Source organism: Anguilla rostrata, chromosome 1, assembly GCF_018555375.3.
Source record: "Anguilla rostrata isolate EN2019 chromosome 1, ASM1855537v3, whole genome shotgun sequence".
In the NCBI taxonomy this organism is placed as follows: Eukaryota; Metazoa; Chordata; class Actinopteri; order Anguilliformes; family Anguillidae; genus Anguilla; species Anguilla rostrata.
The window spans coordinates 8245799-8263714 of NC_057933.1; the positions used below are offsets into that span (position 1 = coordinate 8245799).

General features: G+C 45.0%; 1 protein-coding gene and 1 long non-coding RNA gene across 8 annotated transcripts; one reads left to right on the plus strand and one right to left on the minus strand.

Annotated features, from left to right (window-relative positions):
• Positions 1 to 2480: 2480 nt before the first annotated feature.
• Positions 2481 to 17908, minus strand: ganc (glucosidase, alpha; neutral C). 7 transcript variants are annotated; one of them, XM_064312457.1, is made up of 25 exons: positions 17437 to 17905; positions 16891 to 16953; positions 15649 to 15771; positions 15281 to 15383; positions 14750 to 14877; positions 14302 to 14484; positions 13655 to 13676; positions 12928 to 12994; positions 12432 to 12528; positions 11930 to 12125; positions 10865 to 11009; positions 10376 to 10611; positions 9665 to 9791; positions 9308 to 9387; positions 8716 to 8859; positions 8507 to 8603; positions 7644 to 7745; positions 6940 to 7183; positions 6764 to 6828; positions 5938 to 6014; positions 5698 to 5772; positions 5346 to 5452; positions 4698 to 4817; positions 4112 to 4215; positions 2481 to 2726 (listed from the first exon to the last, which is right to left on the minus strand). In XM_064312457.1, exons 1-25 carry the CDS (start codon positions 17469 to 17471, stop codon positions 2617 to 2619), a joined length of 2850 nt encoding a protein of 949 aa, XP_064168527.1. In that variant the 5' UTR covers positions 17472 to 17905; the 3' UTR covers positions 2481 to 2616. The 7 variants fall into 7 exon arrangements, 6 of the variants coding, with proteins under 6 accessions (XP_064168527.1, XP_064168607.1, XP_064168689.1 ...); XM_064312537.1 differs by having other exon boundaries at positions 12928 to 12991; positions 17437 to 17904; XM_064312619.1 differs by lacking the exon at positions 15649 to 15771 and having other exon boundaries at positions 17437 to 17903.
• LOC135242073 (uncharacterized) lies at positions 3801 to 5459 on the plus strand. Its single transcript, XR_010326218.1, has 4 exons — positions 3801 to 3881; positions 4085 to 4241; positions 4649 to 4817; positions 5346 to 5459. It is a non-coding gene; the product is annotated as an uncharacterized LOC135242073 (long non-coding RNA).
• Positions 17909 to 17916: the final 8 nt, after the last annotated feature.

Consider the following 17916-nt stretch of genomic DNA (forward strand, 5'->3'; position numbering starts at 1 on the left):
AGGTGTATCATTGAATACTGAATTGGGGACATTTCTGGATCATTTTTGGCGAATTTGATCAAATTTGGTGCATTCCATCAGGAAGTGTTCTTCTGTTTCAATTTGTTTGCCTTAGCATTGTTGGAACAATCTTTTTTCTTCTGGCAAACATGATTTTCTGTGCCTGCCAGTTTCTATGGCTAAGTGGTGCTCGCTGAGTCTGTACCTCGTCAAGGTGGTTCTCAATTTTTTGTCAGTAACTATGGTCAGGTAGTTCGCTACAGCATGCTCTCTTTTCAGGGCCAAATATCATTCATTTTACTTTTGTTTTGTTTCAGTTTCCCAGTAGGTTATATAATTCTGTTTCAGCTGTGTTGCAATTTGGTTTATTCTAATTATGTTTGTAGATTTGTTCTGATCCTGAGCAGGTGAGGTGTTAGTGTGTGTTGGTCTATGTGGAGAACTAAGGCTCAGGACCAGATGAGTGAGGGGACTGTCTGCTTTTCTCAACTCTTGGTATTGCAGGGCTTTGTATTGATGTAAGTGGGGGTCACTTTGTTTTAGGTGCTTCCAAAACTTGATTGACCTTTTTTATATTTTGATAAGTAATGGGCATTGGCCAAATTCTGCCCTGCATGTATTGTCAGTTGTGTTTCTATGAAATTTCAGGATATGTTTACAGAATTCTACATGCAGGGTTTCAATTGGATGTTTGTCCCATTTGCCAAATTCTTGACTGATTCTATGACTTCACTGCCATAAAGAGCAATTGGTTCGATAACAGCTCCAAAGATTTTAAGCCAAATCCTAATTGGAATCTCTACAGCAATTTGTCATTTTATGGCGTAGAAGACCCTGTGTGCTCCCTTAGTTCATTCACTGCAATGTTGAAGTTTCCTGTGGAACTGATTTTTAGCCCTAAATAATTGCAATTTGAGGAAAGTTCAGTGTAAGGTGTTCCTAACATGAATTTTGTGTTTTGTTCCCTGAGATCTGGATCTTTTTTGGAATGTCATAATTTTAGTTTTGTTAAGGTTTACTGCCAGGGCCCAGGTCTGGCAGTACTGTTCTAGCAGATCTAGGCTTTTCTGTAACCCCTGTTCACTGGGGGAAAGGAGAACCAGGTAATCTGCATAGAACAGGCACTTGATCTCTGAGTTGTGTAGAGTGAGACCAGGCACTGCAGCTTTTTCTAGTATGTTTGCCAATTCATTAACATAAATATTGAAAAGAGTTGGGCTAAGGCTGCAGTCCTGTCTCACTCCAGAAGTGTGTTCTTTTGTTGCCAATTTTATGCCGCATTTGTTCCCTGTATACATAGGTTTCACCCCCTACACCACTTTCAATAATTTTGTAGAATAACACTTGATGCCAAATAGAATCAAATGCTTTTCTAAAATCAATAAAGCAAGCAAATATTTGTTTTTTGTTTTGGGTTACGTATTTCTCAATTAGGGTGTGTAGGGTGTAAATGTGATCAGCTGTGCGGTGATTTGGTAAAAATACAATCTGACTTCTCAGGACATTCTGCTTAATAAGGAAGGTTAAAAGTCTAGAATTTATGATACTACAAAGAACCTTCCCCAGATTACTGTTTGCACAGATACCTTGGTAATTGTTTGGGTCAAATTTATCTCCATTTCTGGGTATTGGTGTTATAAGCCCATGGTTCCAAATGTCAGGGAAGTAACCTACACTCAGAACCAAATTGAAAAATTTTAGGATGGCCGGTTGACATTTTGTGCTTGCGCATTTTAACATCTCATTTAATATACTGGCAGGTCCAGATGATTTTTTAGGTTTCAATTTTTTTATTTTATCTTTAAGCTCTAAGTTCAGTAATCGAGAAGTCCACCGGATTTGATTATCTTTAATAGCCAATTCAAGTTCCAATGGTCCCAAAATTGATCTGTATTTATTAACTCCTCAATTTCTGTCAGTTGCGTATGAGTGTATTGTGCCTTTTTGTTTCTGAGTGTACGTTTATATTGCTTTAGTACTTCACAGTAAAGAAGGCGTATATTTGAGTTATTTGGGTCTGTGTGTTTTTGATTTGACAATTTTCTAAGTTCTTTCCAAGTTTCTCTCTCTCTCTCTGCTGAGAAGTTTTTAAAACAATAAGGAATAGAGGTGAACAGAGACGTACATAATTTATTCTCTGCCATACCTGTTCTGGCAGTACTGGTGGGCATTTGGAGTTTTAGATAATTTTTACATTTTCCGGAAATAGACATCATGTGCAAATCTGCACTCAAAATAGAAGGCAAACTATCTGAAATAAGACTGTAACACCATCATCATCATCATTATCATCATCCTCCTCTAGAAAGACGAGAGTGTCTTCCGTGACTGTAGCCTGCAGGACATTCTCTTTCTTGTGACCGCCAGTGCGTTGGACTGGTAACAGCCACCATTAAATGAGTTAAGAACGTTTTAGCTTAAACTGCAGCCAATCCACGTACACTCTTGGGTGAATATTTTACATCGAAACCTTTTTTTACTGGATTGTTTTGTCAATGTTATCACATTGCCACTACATTGCAGCAACATTGTGAGAAGGTTTTGTGTCGGCTGGATTCCAGAACAATACACAGTGCATGTTGCATTGTGTGCAGTGCATGCTGGGAAAATGAGTTTCTAGAGGATCCTAATTTCCCAGTCCTTTTCTACATCCAGATCCAGGCCCCCCACTGTCAGCATGTTGCTCGCTGCTTGGTACTGGACCTCAGTGCAATCCTTCAGGAGACCTGAGGGGGACAGAAACAGAGACCTCATGGATGCTTCCACATTTTAACATTTTACATTTCACATCATTAGCTGTTTAGCAGATACTATAATGTCTCCAGAGTCACTTTTTTACAGCTGGATATTTACTGAAGAAATCCAGCTTATGTACCTTGCTCAATGATACAGCAGCAATGCCCCTCCTGGGAATCAACCCTGCAACCTTGGGAGTTTCAAACCCAGTTCCCTAACCACTACACTACATTGCCAACACAACAGAAGGGTCTTTTGAGTGTTCTTACACAGGTCACAGCTTAGCTAACAGCAGTAGCATTCCAGAACTACTGATCATAGATAAACAGCAAAACAGCGACGTGTAGCAACAGCAAGAAGAAGGGCTTTAAAACAGATGTAAATAATCGCGGTATCATTCTTAAATGGTAAATGGACTGCATTTATATAGCGCTTTTATCCAAAGCGCTTTACAATTGATGCCTCTCATTCGCCAGAGCAGTTAGGGGTTAGGTGTCTTGCTCAAGGACACTTCGACATGCCCAGGGCGAGGTTTAAACCGGCAACCCTCCGACTGCCAGACAATCGGTCTTAACTCCTGAGCTATGTCGCCCCAATTAAACTCTCATCTTGAAAGAATTGTGGTGATGTGTCAAATATAGCCTACCCAGGACCTGATCCTAAGTGAGAACTGTGGCAAACAAGCCTGCCACAGGCCACCGAAGTGGCTTTCCAAGGGGCCCTCCAGCACAGAGACACAGGGAGATGATGTTCAAACAGTCCACGTTTATTTACGAGGGTGGCAAGATGTTACAGCCAAAGAGCAGATGTTAACACAGTCATGAAAGAGGCTCCCCTTGTGTGAGTGGGGATGGCAGATTTAAACTGTGCGCACTGATTACCTCACTACGCACAGGTGCAGCCACTCCTGTTCCCGGGTCCAATTAGCCTGGCCAATTATCTCATTCTTACCCAATTGGCCAGGTCTAATTAGCTTGACCCAGGGCAGGTGTGGCTGTTTAAACCAGCCATCCCCACACCACAAGAACATATGGAGGAGAAACCAGTAAAACGTGATTTATTAGCTTAACACACCGTTTTTCATTCAACAGCCAAAAGCAACTGATCCATTTTGATCCAGCTGAGCCAAACATAACTCAGCAAAGGTAAATATTTGAATGTTGTTGGCATTTCAAACGGATTATAACTGTTAATCTGTTATAATTATAACAAATTATAGCAGACTAGATACAATCTAGTCTGAAAGGCAATCAGAGAACTAATTTAAATGGCTAAAAAATGGCGAGCAATGTTCGGCAGAATGGCCTGCTCTCGTCATTATGTTATGTTTTGTTCTGTTTATGAAAAGATTGGCTTTGGCAGGCAGGTTTCTCACCTGAGATCTGCGCAGTCACTGCAGACGGCTTCTTCTTCACCCCCAGGAAGCGGACGGACTGCACAGAGCACTCTGCATCATACTTCCCCCTGTCGTCTGCGCAGCTAAAAACGCAACAAGCAGAGCTTAGGTGAGTGTGTGTGTGTGCGTGTGTGTTTGTGTGTGCGAGCGTATGTGTGTGTGTGTGTATGTGTGCGTGTGTGCGTGCGTATGTGTGTGTATGAGTGTGTATGTGTGCGTGTGTGTGTGTGTGTGTGTGCGTGCGTGCGTTGTGTGTGTGCGAACGTGTGTACGTATGAGTGTGTGTGTGTGTGTGTACGTATGAGTATGTGTGTGTGTGTGTGAGTGTGTATGTGTGCGTGTGTGCATGTGCGTGTGTGTGTGTCAGTGTATATGTGTGCGTGTGGGTATGTTGGGAGAATATTCGTGAGCACTATAGCAAGTTCCTAAGGCTGGAATCTCATGTACCAAATTAAGAGCCCAGCCTGTAGGGAAAATAACATTTGGTTCAAGTTCAAGTAAATCATTTGTATGAAGGAACTGGAACAGCACAAAACCCAGCCTTCTGGGAAAACCTTCATCTCACCGATTCAGCAGACGACCCCGCTCCAGGGAAAAACGGCGCAGAGCAAACTGCTTCCTGTCCCGGAAGTTGAAGGAGTATCCGTCATCCAGGTACAGGTCCCCCTCTGCGCAGCCCTGCAAGGTGACAGCCTTTACAGCAGTGTTTACACAACATTTACACAGCATTTACACGGCGTTTACGCACCACTTATACAGAACTTAACACAGCATTAGCACAGAATTTACACAGCGTTTGCAAAACATTTACACAGCACTTACACAGAATTTACACAGCACTTACACATCACTCACACAACTTTTACACAGGATTTACATAGCATTTACACAGCACTTACACATCACTCACACAACATTCACACTGAGTTTACATAGTTTTTAAATAGCATTTACACTGAATGATAAGGCAGAGCAACCATTTGCATAGCGTGTGAATATGCAAGCCATCAAAGCTATTCATCATACTGATCTGGGTCCATTTCCATAAAGTATCACAGAGCAGGGCTGTTGACCTACAGTCAGCCTTCCACTGTCCATATCCTAACTATATCCACCATGAGCTTAAAGGTAGGACTGATTATTGACCAGCAGTACTACTCAGAGATGCCGTGTGAATAGTGGGCCCGGGAGACCGCTCTTCCTTGCCTTGGAGTCCAGGGCGACAGTGAGAGTGAAGGGGAGCTTCTGCAGGTCGGCTGTGCAGGATCCAGACTCCGTCCTCCGGCTGACCACCGCGCCCCCATGCTGAAACAGGGGGACCTGAGAGGGGGGTAGGAGGGAGGGAGGGAGGAGAGAGAGGAGAGAAGAGAGAGAGAGAGAAGAGAGAGAGAGGAGAGAGAGAGAGAAGAGAGAGGAGAGAGAGAGAGAAGAGAGGAGAGCGCGAGAGAGAGAGAGAGAGAGAGAGAGAGAGAGAGATACAGCAGAAATGCAGGGTGAAATATGTTTCTGATAATGCAGTACTTGTGGAGACATGAAGAGCAGAAGCAGTGGCGATGAAGACTCACAGTGTCCAGAGTCACAGGGAAGCTCACAGTCCTGCCACCTCTGAAGACCTGAGCAGTGCTCACATCATACCAGCTCTGCAACACACACAGGATATCTGATACAGTGCATGACACACATACACACACCCACACACACACACACACACACACACACCCATGCATACACACACACACACACACTCTGCCCTGTTACACAATTCCTGAGCCGATCACAGACCAAACATTACTCACAAATCATACCTCACCAGTTCCCGGAAGTAAAACCTTGACCTCTGTGGCTCCAGGGTCAGTCACTGGACATGCCAGCAAAGCACTTCCTGTATGTAGAGATGGCATTACTCAGAGTATTATAATTGAAATCCATATTATCATTACCCATCATGCACTGGTGTCATTATTGCCTTAATCATTATTATTCCCTTCCTGTTCCAGCTCAGGAGCTCCAGTCCCTATTTTAAAGAAGAATCTAATGACTTCGTCTTGTAATGTATGGGCACTGTTTTATATTTAATAGACTACAGGGAAAGGCCAGCCATCTTGACAACAAACAATATAGTATCTTTATCATAACATATTACTTATGTGTTTAATACTAATGTTCTATGGCAGGGATACTCAAATCTGGTCCTCAAATCCAAATCTGGCTCTGGTTTTCTTCTCTCGGGTAATTAACTGAACAATTAGTGCTACCGATTAGCCAAACTGTCTTCACGCCTGACTCCAAGGAAGGCTGGAAAACGAGCAGATCTAAGCCCTTGAGGACTGTGGTTTGAGTAACACGGTTCTACTGCTACTGTCCAGTGTACACCGTCGCCATTTTTAACATGAAAGCACTAGTCCAGTAATCTTCATTACTGCTTCTGGCAGGCCACAGGGTCTGCTGGTTTTTGCCTTTTTTCCTTAACACGAGCGACCTATACTGAACCAAAAAACCAGGTGAGGAGAGATAACTGTGCAAACGACTGCTTTAACTGATCAATTAAGTGCCGAGTAGCAACAAGAACCAGCAGACCCGGCGGCTCTCCGGGACCAGGAATGAAGATCGCCGCGCCACACTCATTGTTACCTATCATGTACTGGTGCTCCACGGCAAAGGTGCACTGCTCCCTGGGGAACTCCACCCACAGCGGCCTGACGGGGACGGGGATCAGCGTTAGCACCGGCTCTGAACCAGGCGGGGGAGAAGACAGAGGGAGAGGAGGCGGGGCTTAAGGAGACAGAGGGAGAGGAGGCGGGGCTTACCTGAGCGGGGGCCGAGCCGTGGTGTGGGCGTGGTAGAACAGCGTGTACCAGTAGGGCAGCAGGCGGTACCGCTGCTGGACGGCAGAGCGTATCGCCGCGGTGACGGCGTCCCCGAACAGCCAGGGCTCCCGCCGCTTGGTCTGTATGGCGGAGTGGCCGCGGAAGAAGGGCTGCAGCGCCCCCGCCTGGTACCAGCGCACCAGCAGCTCCGGCTCCGGGTCCTGGAAGAACCCGCCCACGTCCGCTGGGACGGGGGGGACGGGGGCGGGGACGGGGACGGGGGCGGGGGAGGGAGAGGGGGAGAGAGGGAGGGAGGAAGGTCGGCAGAGGAATAACAGCGTCTGCTTCTCTGCTCATTCTTGTCCTGTAAAACCTGGGTTTTCAACAGGGGATCTACAGACCCCTGGGGGACGTTGACGGTACTGCAGGGAGTCCCTGGCCAGACTTGATATGTAATGACTACACACAGACTTTCAAAAATATTCAAAACATTTTTTTAAATATAACAGATTTTAGCCTACGAATCCCCTGGAATCCGGTAAGCCTGGGTGGGGGTCCCTGGATCAGGAAAGGCAGAAAGCCCCTGTGTTTAAAGCCATTACTGAGCTGAGCTGCCTGAAATGCAGCCTACAACATTCAAACTCAAATCTGAGAGTGAGGATCTGACTCAGGGTCGCCCACTCCTGGCGGTGTCAGGCACTCACCTCCACAGAAGGCCACGCCCGTGATGCTCAGGGACAGGAGCATGGGGATGGAAATCTTCAGGTACTCCCAGGTTGCCAGATTGTCGCCCGTCCACACCGCACCTGTCACACACAAACACGTGTGGACCCAAACACATCTGCTAAAAGGACGCTTTGCTGTAGTGCTTTTCAGTGAGGACAGTGTTGTGGTTTCCTCATGTGGCTCAGAGATAATAAATAATAAATATATATATATATGTGGTAGGGTGGCGTGGTTTTGCGTTGGCTGCAGAGAGAGAGTGGGCGGGGCGGCTCTCGGAACTCTGCGCCACGGCTGTTGGGGTTTATTAATCAGCACGGATAGTTAATTGTTGGATTGATTGACAATGTGCTGATTACCTCGACAGTGAGCCTGGACGTTAAAAGCTGCTCGACAGAGAGAGAAGGGAAACTGGAGGAGGAAGAAGAGCTGCACGGGCAAGTCAGCCGTGAATTGTAAATTATACATCTTGTATTGTGTATTGCGAACAGAAAGCCGCGTGGCGGCCGAAAAATAAAAAAAGACGCAGTCGCGTCCTGAAAAAGAACTTGTCTCTCTCATCTCTCGAACGAGCGGTAGCACTCGGCTGCTACTATATATATATATATATATATATATATATATATATATATATATACAATAAATAATAAGATAATAAACTCTCTGGCTATACATCCTGCAGCCCTTTTTTCCATGAAGGGACAGTAGCCAGAAGGCACTATCCACCAATTACTGTTGCCTTTATTCCACTTACTGTTAGCAACATGCTCTATGATTGGTGGAGAACTCCTCTCAGGAGAACGGAGATAATGTTCTGCGTGTTATTACCCCTGGCGCAACTCACCCAGCCTCTGGGACCCGGCGAAGAAGGAGCGTGACAGGACAAAGGGCCTCTCCGTGCCCCCAGACCGAGCCAGCAGACCCTCCACTGTGGCCAAGTGCTGGAGCATCGAGACCAGAAACGAAGGAAAATCAGTCAAAATTAAGAGAGAAATGAAAAAGCCTCAGTTAGCGTGAGCACAGTGCGTATGTGTTTATTCAGGAATGACTGACCTGATAGAATCCGTACAGGTTGTGCAACTCCCGGTGCTCCCAGCCCCCAGCATGCACTGCGTCTTTGGGCATGGTCTGCTCGGGCCCGTTGAACACGGACGGCTCGTTCATGTCGTTCCACACAAACAGAAATTGCGTGGAGCCCTGATGCAGGATCAGACACGGTAAATGGTAATGGTAAATGGACTGCATTTATATAGCGCTTTTATCCAAAGCGCTTTACAATTGATGCCTCTCATTCGCCAGAGCAGTTAGGGGTTAGGGGTTAGGTGTCTTGCTCAAGGACACTTCGACATGCCCAGGGCGGGGTTTGAACCGGCAACCCTCCGACTGCCAGACAATCGGTCTTACCTCCTGAGCTATGTCGCCAGACACATACGCATTCAGCTCTAATTCAGAAATTGTAGTAGTGTGGCACATTAGGAAAAATCTTTACACTGTACAGGGACCTCATACTATCATTTTGTATTGTGTTCGTAATATACTTTGTATTGTGATTTTTAATGCTAGCTTTTGTATTCCTGAATAAGAAAAGAGATGGAAAAACAAAGGGTAAATAAATAAAAAGAAATAATTCATTCTCTGAACCCACCTTGTACTTATCCAGAGCAAACAGGCTGGAATACCATGCCCGGGTCTTAGGATTGCTAAAGTCCACATAACAGGAATCACCTAGAGAGAGAAAGAGAGAGAGAGAGAGAGAGAGAGAGAGAGAGAATAAACCCAGAGGAACGCTGAGATCCACTCACACAAAACAGCAGCTAAATCACAGCTGGTTGACTGCAGTGACAAGTCTGTACAGAGAGACATTAGATTAGTTTTTGGGGAGTTTTATGAAAGAGACGTCAATGAAAGAGAAAGAGAGGAAGAGAGAGAGAGAGAGAGGAGCACAACTGAAAGGGCTCCTCAGGAGAGCCTGCGCACTTGTCCTTCACGCTCCTCCCCTCACCTGGCCAGCAGGACCCCTGGTACAGCTCTCCCGTTCTGTCCTTCACAAAATGGCCGCCCTGCCTGGCCTCGCAGTACAGGGGCCAGAGGGCGTCCATCTTGAAGTGAGGGTCGCTGATGACCACCAGCTGTGTGGGGGGGAGCAGATGCCTGCTTAGATGCTCAGGGAATATCCGCACGGCAAAACGCTGAGTGTTAATTTAACTCCAACGGTTCAAATGAGCCATAGATATATACAGAGGTGATTCTAGAGCAGCGCTTCCCAACCGATGTGCTGTCAGGTGTGCCGTGAAACAAATCCAATGCACAAGAGCCAAAATAATAATGTCAATAAAAAGCATATTGCTTAATTAAAACCCCAAACTGAACATTTATACCTACTTTTGATGCGTTGCATCAACATCAGTACATTGAGTGCTTTTGAGAGTGGGGTGCCATCAGATGCTATAAATTTGGAAAGTGTGCCGTGGAATGAAAAAGGTTGGCAAATGCTGGTCAAGAGACCACGGGGCGGAAAATCTCCTGCCTTGTCTGTTCATACAGTTCACTTCTGGATAAATCACATGTACAGAGTAAGATGTACTTTATCAGTGTTGATATAACACTGGACAGTTCCATTCACAGGTTTGAGAAGGGTTTTCTTTTGGAGTGGCCTGGGGGGGAAGACAGGGAAAAATCCCAGCTGTTTATTCTCAGATATTTATTCACGCACTTTTCTGTTTCTCTCCTCTAGGTGGTGCTGTAGGCTCACGGGGTCGGGGAAGCGCTTTGGGTCCCAGGTGAAGTAGCGCTTCCCGTCCGTGTGCTCGATGTCCAGCCAGATGACATCATAAGGGATGGAGTGGAGGTCAAACCCAGCGTCCACTTCCTCCACGTCGGCTTCGTCCACGTAGTTCCAGCGGCACTGGTGGTAACCCAGGGAGAACAAGGGGGGCATGGCCTGGTATCCTAGCAACAACAGAGCAGTGTGTTAAACACCTCCAGCAGATCTGCGAAAGCACTTACTAGGCTAATGGATTTAAAAGGGTTATTCCTGTAAATGGCTTCAATTTCTGAGATTATTTTATTACATGAAATAATACATGTCTGAGCATTACAGTAGAGTGCTAGCATACCGACAATTCTTGTGTTTCTGTGTTGTGTTCAGCCGAAAGTTTTAAGTTAAGAGACAGTTGGTGATGCAGAGGGGTGGTCTGATAACCTGTTAGTTCTGCATACTGACAGAAGGCCTGGGATGGGGAGGGGCCTAGCAAGATGAAGGTGTCAATCACACCACTCTCTGACATCCAGTGCAGGTCAGTGTGGGCAGACACCCTCCTCTTCTTCACTGGAGGTGGGCTGGCCCCCTGAAAGGAGGGTGGGCAGTAAGTACATTTTGGGCAGTCAAGATTAGCAACAGGTTTTGATAAGCTCTAACAGAGCATCACAGTGTTTGACTGATGTTAAGTGCTCTTGGATATTAGAAAGGCCAAGCCAGGGACTGCCGGGTGGCTCATCCTGTTAAAGCACTGTTGCATGGACGGGCCCCACGGTCTGGACTTTCGAATCTGGACTGCACCAGAGAAATAGGGGGGAAAACACAAAAAGAAAAGAAAACACATTACATTTATTATTACCATGTAATATAGCATTCTGAAAAAGGACTGGAGCCAAGCCCGCTTGTAGCCTCAACTGATTTTGAGAAAATCACATGACCACTGAACCTTGTGCTTGTGAGCTGCTCGTTAGCACAGGTCAAATTAGCTTCGTAAACAGTTTACAGTATGAGAACCCAGAACCATTTCTGATGTCACCATTCCGGGCCATATGTCTGGGTTCTATTACAGAGCCCCTCGTGGCCGAAATGCCGGCCCTAGTTGTACCGAAGAACTCTTTTATTTCAGACATTTTGCATCAGTGGAGCAACAAAATAAGGAAGCTGCAAATAGGTCAATTGCAGCGTGCTTAGCAGGTATTTACGCCTCAGGTTTAAACCACTGCACCACAAAACTGCACTACAACTGGAACACCTCAGGTATAAAACCCCTAGACTACACCACAAAACTGCACTACAACCGGAACAGCAAATCCTTATTTCACTTGTTCAGATAGCCGTTCCAGTTGTTACGAGGTTCTGTTGTCCAGGGGTTTAAACCGGAGGTTTTAACTCCAACAAAGCATCCTGCAATTGGCTCCCCTGTGTCTACAACACAACACAGGGAGAAAGAAGGAGAAAGGAACCGCAGAGACAAAAGCAGGAAGTGGGCGATGTTTCCCTCCATCTTACCTCCCCTGTGGCCGGGGGACCGTCCCCAGAGGTCCGGATGTCCAGCAGCGTCTCGGACGCGTTGAGCCAGAAAACCCCGATGCTTCTTTTGGGCTTGTGGGCCAGAAGGAGCGGAACCGAACCGTACAGACCCAACCGGCTGTGGATGTCATAGCCAAACACGTCCAGGTTGTACAGGCGGTAGGCTTCGCCATCTCTGCAATGAAAGGAGAACGTTCATGAGGTTTTTTTTGGGGGGGGGGGGGGGGGGTAAGTAACTGCTCACCCAGTGACATAAATAATATACTATAGATCCCAGGTGGGGCACAATGGTGGAGCAACACCAGGGATTTGAACCTGCATCCTTACAGTTACAATTCTCATTACTGCGCAACTGTTGCTCGTACATTCACCCATTTCACATTAGCAAAAAAAAAAAGAATAATTTTTATCAATAAGCATAAGCTTGGCACGCTTAAATGCGTGGCTATTCTCCCCAGATACATCCTGCGGTCAGCCTGACCTGGTGTCCTTCAGCTGGAAGGTGTCTGCGTGCTCCGGGAGACCGTACACATGGGAGAAGCCGTGGAGGGTGAAGTCCAGGCCAACCGAGCTCGGACCTGCAGGACAAACGGTTCCACATTCTTAACACGGGTTGTTTCCATCCTGGATGCTGATTGGCTAAGACCGCGCTCTACGGTGACTGGAAATCTGACACAGCCTGCTTGTAAACAGTATCACTCCACGCACAAACCATTATAATATCACTAAATAAATAATATTGCACCAGCAATTAATTTTTTCTACATGTTATCTGTCTTATAGAAGCAATACACGACACTCAAGGCCAATACTGTATCAGTACAACTCTCATATAGCCTCTCTGGCCACATAGCTTAATTTTAACACAAAACTGAATTCACATGAAACCTTTCGTTCAGCACAGAATACCAAGCATCTAACTCTCAAATACAGGTTGAGCTTTTTTGATTTGCCGGACAACCTCTAAAACCACCTACCATTTGCCTTGATGTCCACAAACTGTTTAAAGGTCTCCTTCCACAATCCCATGTGGTCCCCGTCCTGCTGGTGAAGTGACAGGCAAAAGAGACAGCAAAGCTCAAACAAGAGGGCTTGGCAGCAAACCAGGATCAAATTAAAAACAAGCATCGTAAAGGAAGCGATTAGCGATTGAGGCATTCAGTTTTCAGAGCGTGAACAATCAAATGAGCAGGACCCACAACCTTGAACTTCCTGTTGTTTGGCATGACATGACATGAACATCACTTTGGCGTCAAAGCACATAAACATAAATGCCTGATCAACAGCAAGTATTAAGGATAAGTTATACTTTATTGACCCCATGGGGTCATTTCTCCTCTGCATTTGTCCCGGCAGTGTAGCACACCGGGTAAGGAGTTGGTCTTGTAACCCAAAGGTCAATAGGTAGGTAGTATCCAGGTAGGACACTGCCATTGTACCCTTGAGCAAGATACTGAACCCGCATTGCTTCAGTATACATCCAGCTGTATAAATGGATGCAACGTAGTAAATGCTACGTAAAAAAAGTTGTGTAAGTCACTCTGGATACGAGCATCGGCTAAATATCTGTAATGTAGTGACCCATCCTAGCCACATAGGATCAGTGGGCAGCACAACTCCAGTTCTCAGGCCAGTGCCTTGGTCAAGGTCAATAGCAGGAGTATAACCAGCCATGCATGTCTTCTGGTAAACTGATTCATTTACCTCATTTGGCTCTGTGGACAGGCTGGGAGTCAGAAAGCAATAGAGAAAAATAGATTTAGGTTAAAAATAATCACACAAGTATAACAGCATAGATTCACGTCAAGTCAGTTTTCAGTTTAATCACCTTTCAGTTTTACAGTTATGTCTTCTTAACTGACAGGCATGTCAAAATGAACTGAAGCACACCCCGTCTGAATAACTCCAAAAATACATTTCAGCAAGAAACTGTCATTGATGCTATGCTATTAAAAGATTTAAAAATGAAAAGGCCTCCCGCAGAGAAAGATACTGCTGGCTGATGTGACGAGAAAATATGTCCTTCCAGGCTGACACAATGACAGGAGGTTCTTTTCTTCACGCAGTAAAATGGTTCAAAGCTGTAGTCCAACTATGAATAAACACTTAATTTATTTCCCAGGCTTAGTACAGGAACCACTGTTATCTTATCATGGTCTTAAGCCCTCAGCTTTACCTTGTGTTACCCCCACCCCCCAACAACCCCCAGTTCCACATACTGGCTTAGTACAGGAACCACTGTTATCTTATCACGGTCTCAAGCCCTCACCTTTACCTTGTGTTACCCCCTCCCCCCCATCACAACAACCCCCCCACTCCCACACACACCCTGGCCAACGCCCCTCTCTCACCCTGGCTTGGGTGGATTCTGGAGTGTCTCAAAGTACAGCCGACCATTTGGGTTGAGTGTGACGGTCACCTCATCCTCACACAACACCTCCAGCAGAAAGGGACTGTCGCTGACCCGGAACTGGTACTGACCCGAACCCCAGCCCAGAGTCAGGGAGCCCTTTTCCCTCCCGACCACTTTTAACCTACCAGGAGCAAAAGTAAATAAAATAAAAAGTTCAAAGAAAAACACAAGGAATAAAGTCTGTGCACTAAAAGAAGAAAACTGCAATGTTTCTATGAAACTGTCATTCTTTTTCTTTGGTACAAATACAAATGATCAGCATTCGTGCCATTAGGGAGAAAGATGTCTTTTGACATTATAAACACAATGGTACTAGTTATACACAGTCATCTCTGTCCACTGCTTGTCATCCATCCCACTGGCAAAGAACTGTATACAAGTCTTACCGCTCACAGACAGGCTGTCCACTCAGAACATCTGGAACCTTGTAGCGTTCTCTAATTGGGTTGAGTTCATCAATAGTAACCCTAACTGTTCCATCATTGATGGCACACACCTGGAGAAGCAGTTTCACCTGTAGGAAGAGCACCTCCCATTGATGTAGCACTGCTCATCGGAATCTTGCACATTTATCACAAATAAACTGAATGTCACCCTATCCTTTCAATATTATTCTATTTCTCCATCATTGTTCCAAAAACATCTGCTACTTTACTATCATAGAATTGTAACTGGTTTCTCTGTGTATCTGAAATGACTCAGCCTTTCAATTTGTGTACTGCAACCGCACTGACTACTTGTTTAACATTCGAATGACAATCACAGATTTAACTATTTCAATGCCAAGGTCAATCTGGTGTGTTGTGCTGTGTTGTGACAGAGAGCACTTCTGAAGGGATCAAATCCCAGTCGTCAGACTTTGTGGTTTGCGCTGAAATCTCATTACCCTGTCTGAGCAGAGGTGGAAAAAAGACTACCTGGGCGTCTGGGTCTTGAAGCTCGAGCTGCGCCCCTTTCTCTGTTATCACCAAAGTGTCCAGCAGGGGAAGATACTGTGTCACATTTCCCTGCTTCTGCCGCCTGAACATGGATCAGGAAACGAGCATAGTGGGCATAAAGGATACTGTAGTATGATTCAAAATCAGTATTTGTCTAGGCTGAACCTGACACAAAGATCAAACTCACCCTCAACTCACACAAACCTTTATAACTGTGATCATATTTTTTTAAAGGCTTGGACTTTTATATTTAACACACAAACTCCAATTTAATTTAATTGAGGCTCTGTGGCCTCCAATTCTGTTAATGTTGCTCCCAATGTAACCTATTAAATGTTAAACGTAACAGCAAGCTGGGTGCACTTCCTTCTTCAAGGCTCAGTACCATGGGCCTGTGCGAGATTAAAAATCTTCCAGACTTTGGCAACGAGACTGTGGCAGCAGATGCATCCCACTGTAATGCTGGGCAGCTGTTTAAAATGGGAAAAAATCGAATACAGATGTAAACTTTTACTCCGCCCATTTGGCCTCAACAAAAAGCAATCATCTCATTGGTCAATGCGGGCCTTTGTGTTGCACAAATACCAGTGAGGTACTGGCAGCTTACTTTGTTTAATTCACACTTCCTCTCTCCTCTGGACCTCCTCCCATTGGTGCCCACGCCCTTACTCAACTCCCACCACAACATCTGCAACCTCTCTCTCTCTCTCTCTCTCCACCATCTGATCCATGGTGCTGCCTCGCTGTGGAGTCTTTTCAAACAGCCATCATCTGACTGCACTCGTCTTCTGTTTCCTCTTCCACTCCCTTGGTAGGATCTTCCCTCCATCCTCCAGACCCACAAAGTGACCGTCCTCATACAAGGCCACACCTGTCACCTGTACTGCGTGCTGACTGCTGACAGACCCAGATCAACATCAGCTCAACAGAAAAGGCTAGCGTAACCCCGTAAAATCAAAATGGCAGCCCCACTCAGTAATATTCTTGTACATAGTTATATTATATATTATTATATATTAGATCTTGTAAATAGTTAATCTCTCTATTTGCTCACTCGACCAACTGCTCCTCCCACCTGTTCTATTTTCACTGCAGATGACTTTAGATCCTGCTTTGATGAAGGTGACCGAAATGAGGTGACTCCTTTAAAGCATAATTTAGTGCAGTCACCCAGCCTCCCTACAAGTGCCCACCCATTTCACCAGTGGGCAAACCTCTTTGATGTCCCCTCCAAGTGAGCATTAGAGAAGTGAAATCCAGAGGTTGTTCAAATGTTCAATTTCCAGGTTGGGCAGTGCTGTTGTTCCCTTGATTAGGGCACATAGCATGAAGACTGTCAGGAACGATCCATACATATTTTTTGTCTAACCAAATATATGATAAAAGGTTTTTTTATTTTATTTTATTTTTTTTATAAATGGAACCTTCTTTTGCTTTTCTATGACATGGAAAACCTTCTGTAACGAAGCACGAATCTACAAATTTAGTATTTATAGTTTTTCAGTGCATGATGGTTGATGGTTTTAATAATATTTGCTTGCACGAGACGTTTTCTGGGTGAATGAATTTGATAAAGATACATTCCCTACCTGTAAAACGCAATCTGGTCACATTTCTTAAACTTCGCTTTCCCTTCATCACCTGGGACCACGCTGAAGATAAAAGGTACATTTATTTAGTATTTTTCATATAAATCTGCGCACTTGCTGTACTGTGCTCACATGCAAACTAGCCACTGTTAAACATAAATTTTAAATTTGTGATTCCGGCCATTGGCTAATGTAGCTATTACTGGTTAGCTAGCTTGTAAGCAATATTTCGGGGCTTTTTTCCGTATTTGGATCTAGCAAGTCAAAAAGACTAATACATGCGTGTGTACAGGCTGTATTTCAGAAATACACAGCATGTACCACTCTACCATTAATTTTCTTTAGGTTAGCAACGTGACCATTTGCGACCATTAACTTTTGACAGCGTCATCTCCATTAACCAGCTAAATAGCTTACCAGCACTCTTCAGCGAATCAGATAAGAATTAGTGGTCATAGCACTGACAAGAACTTTGCAGACCGCTTCACTTCGGTTAGCTAGATAGCTGAAGTACTATTATACATCGTGTACATTACACTAATATACCTGTTAACAGTATTCGCAAGTGCCTCCTCTGCCATTCAGTCTTCGAGTTTTAGGTCAACAACAGAGCTGCTTTGTATCAAGTTTCGTGCCGTGCAGTGCATACATATGCTGATCTTAAAATCACGCGGACGAACTGATACAGTCAGCTCGATTCAGGAAGTAGTCGTGTAGTGTTGCGCACATACTGTTGGGCAGCCTGACAACACCAAAGGAGATTTAAAAATCATAGACATTGCGTTTATAACCGTTTATAACCCATGATATTGAAACGATTCGTGCAGAATACGGCGCTAGATCTGGTTTGTGGATGCAAGTGTACTCATTTTTTCGCGAGACCATGTTATAGAAGTAATATAACGAGCCAAGAACGTACGTAGCGTGTGCAGTTTTCTAAATTAAACAATCTAACGATTGCGGACAACAAACTGCCGACACAAGCTGCACATGTTTTCTGTTTTGATATCACGAGATTTAGTACCC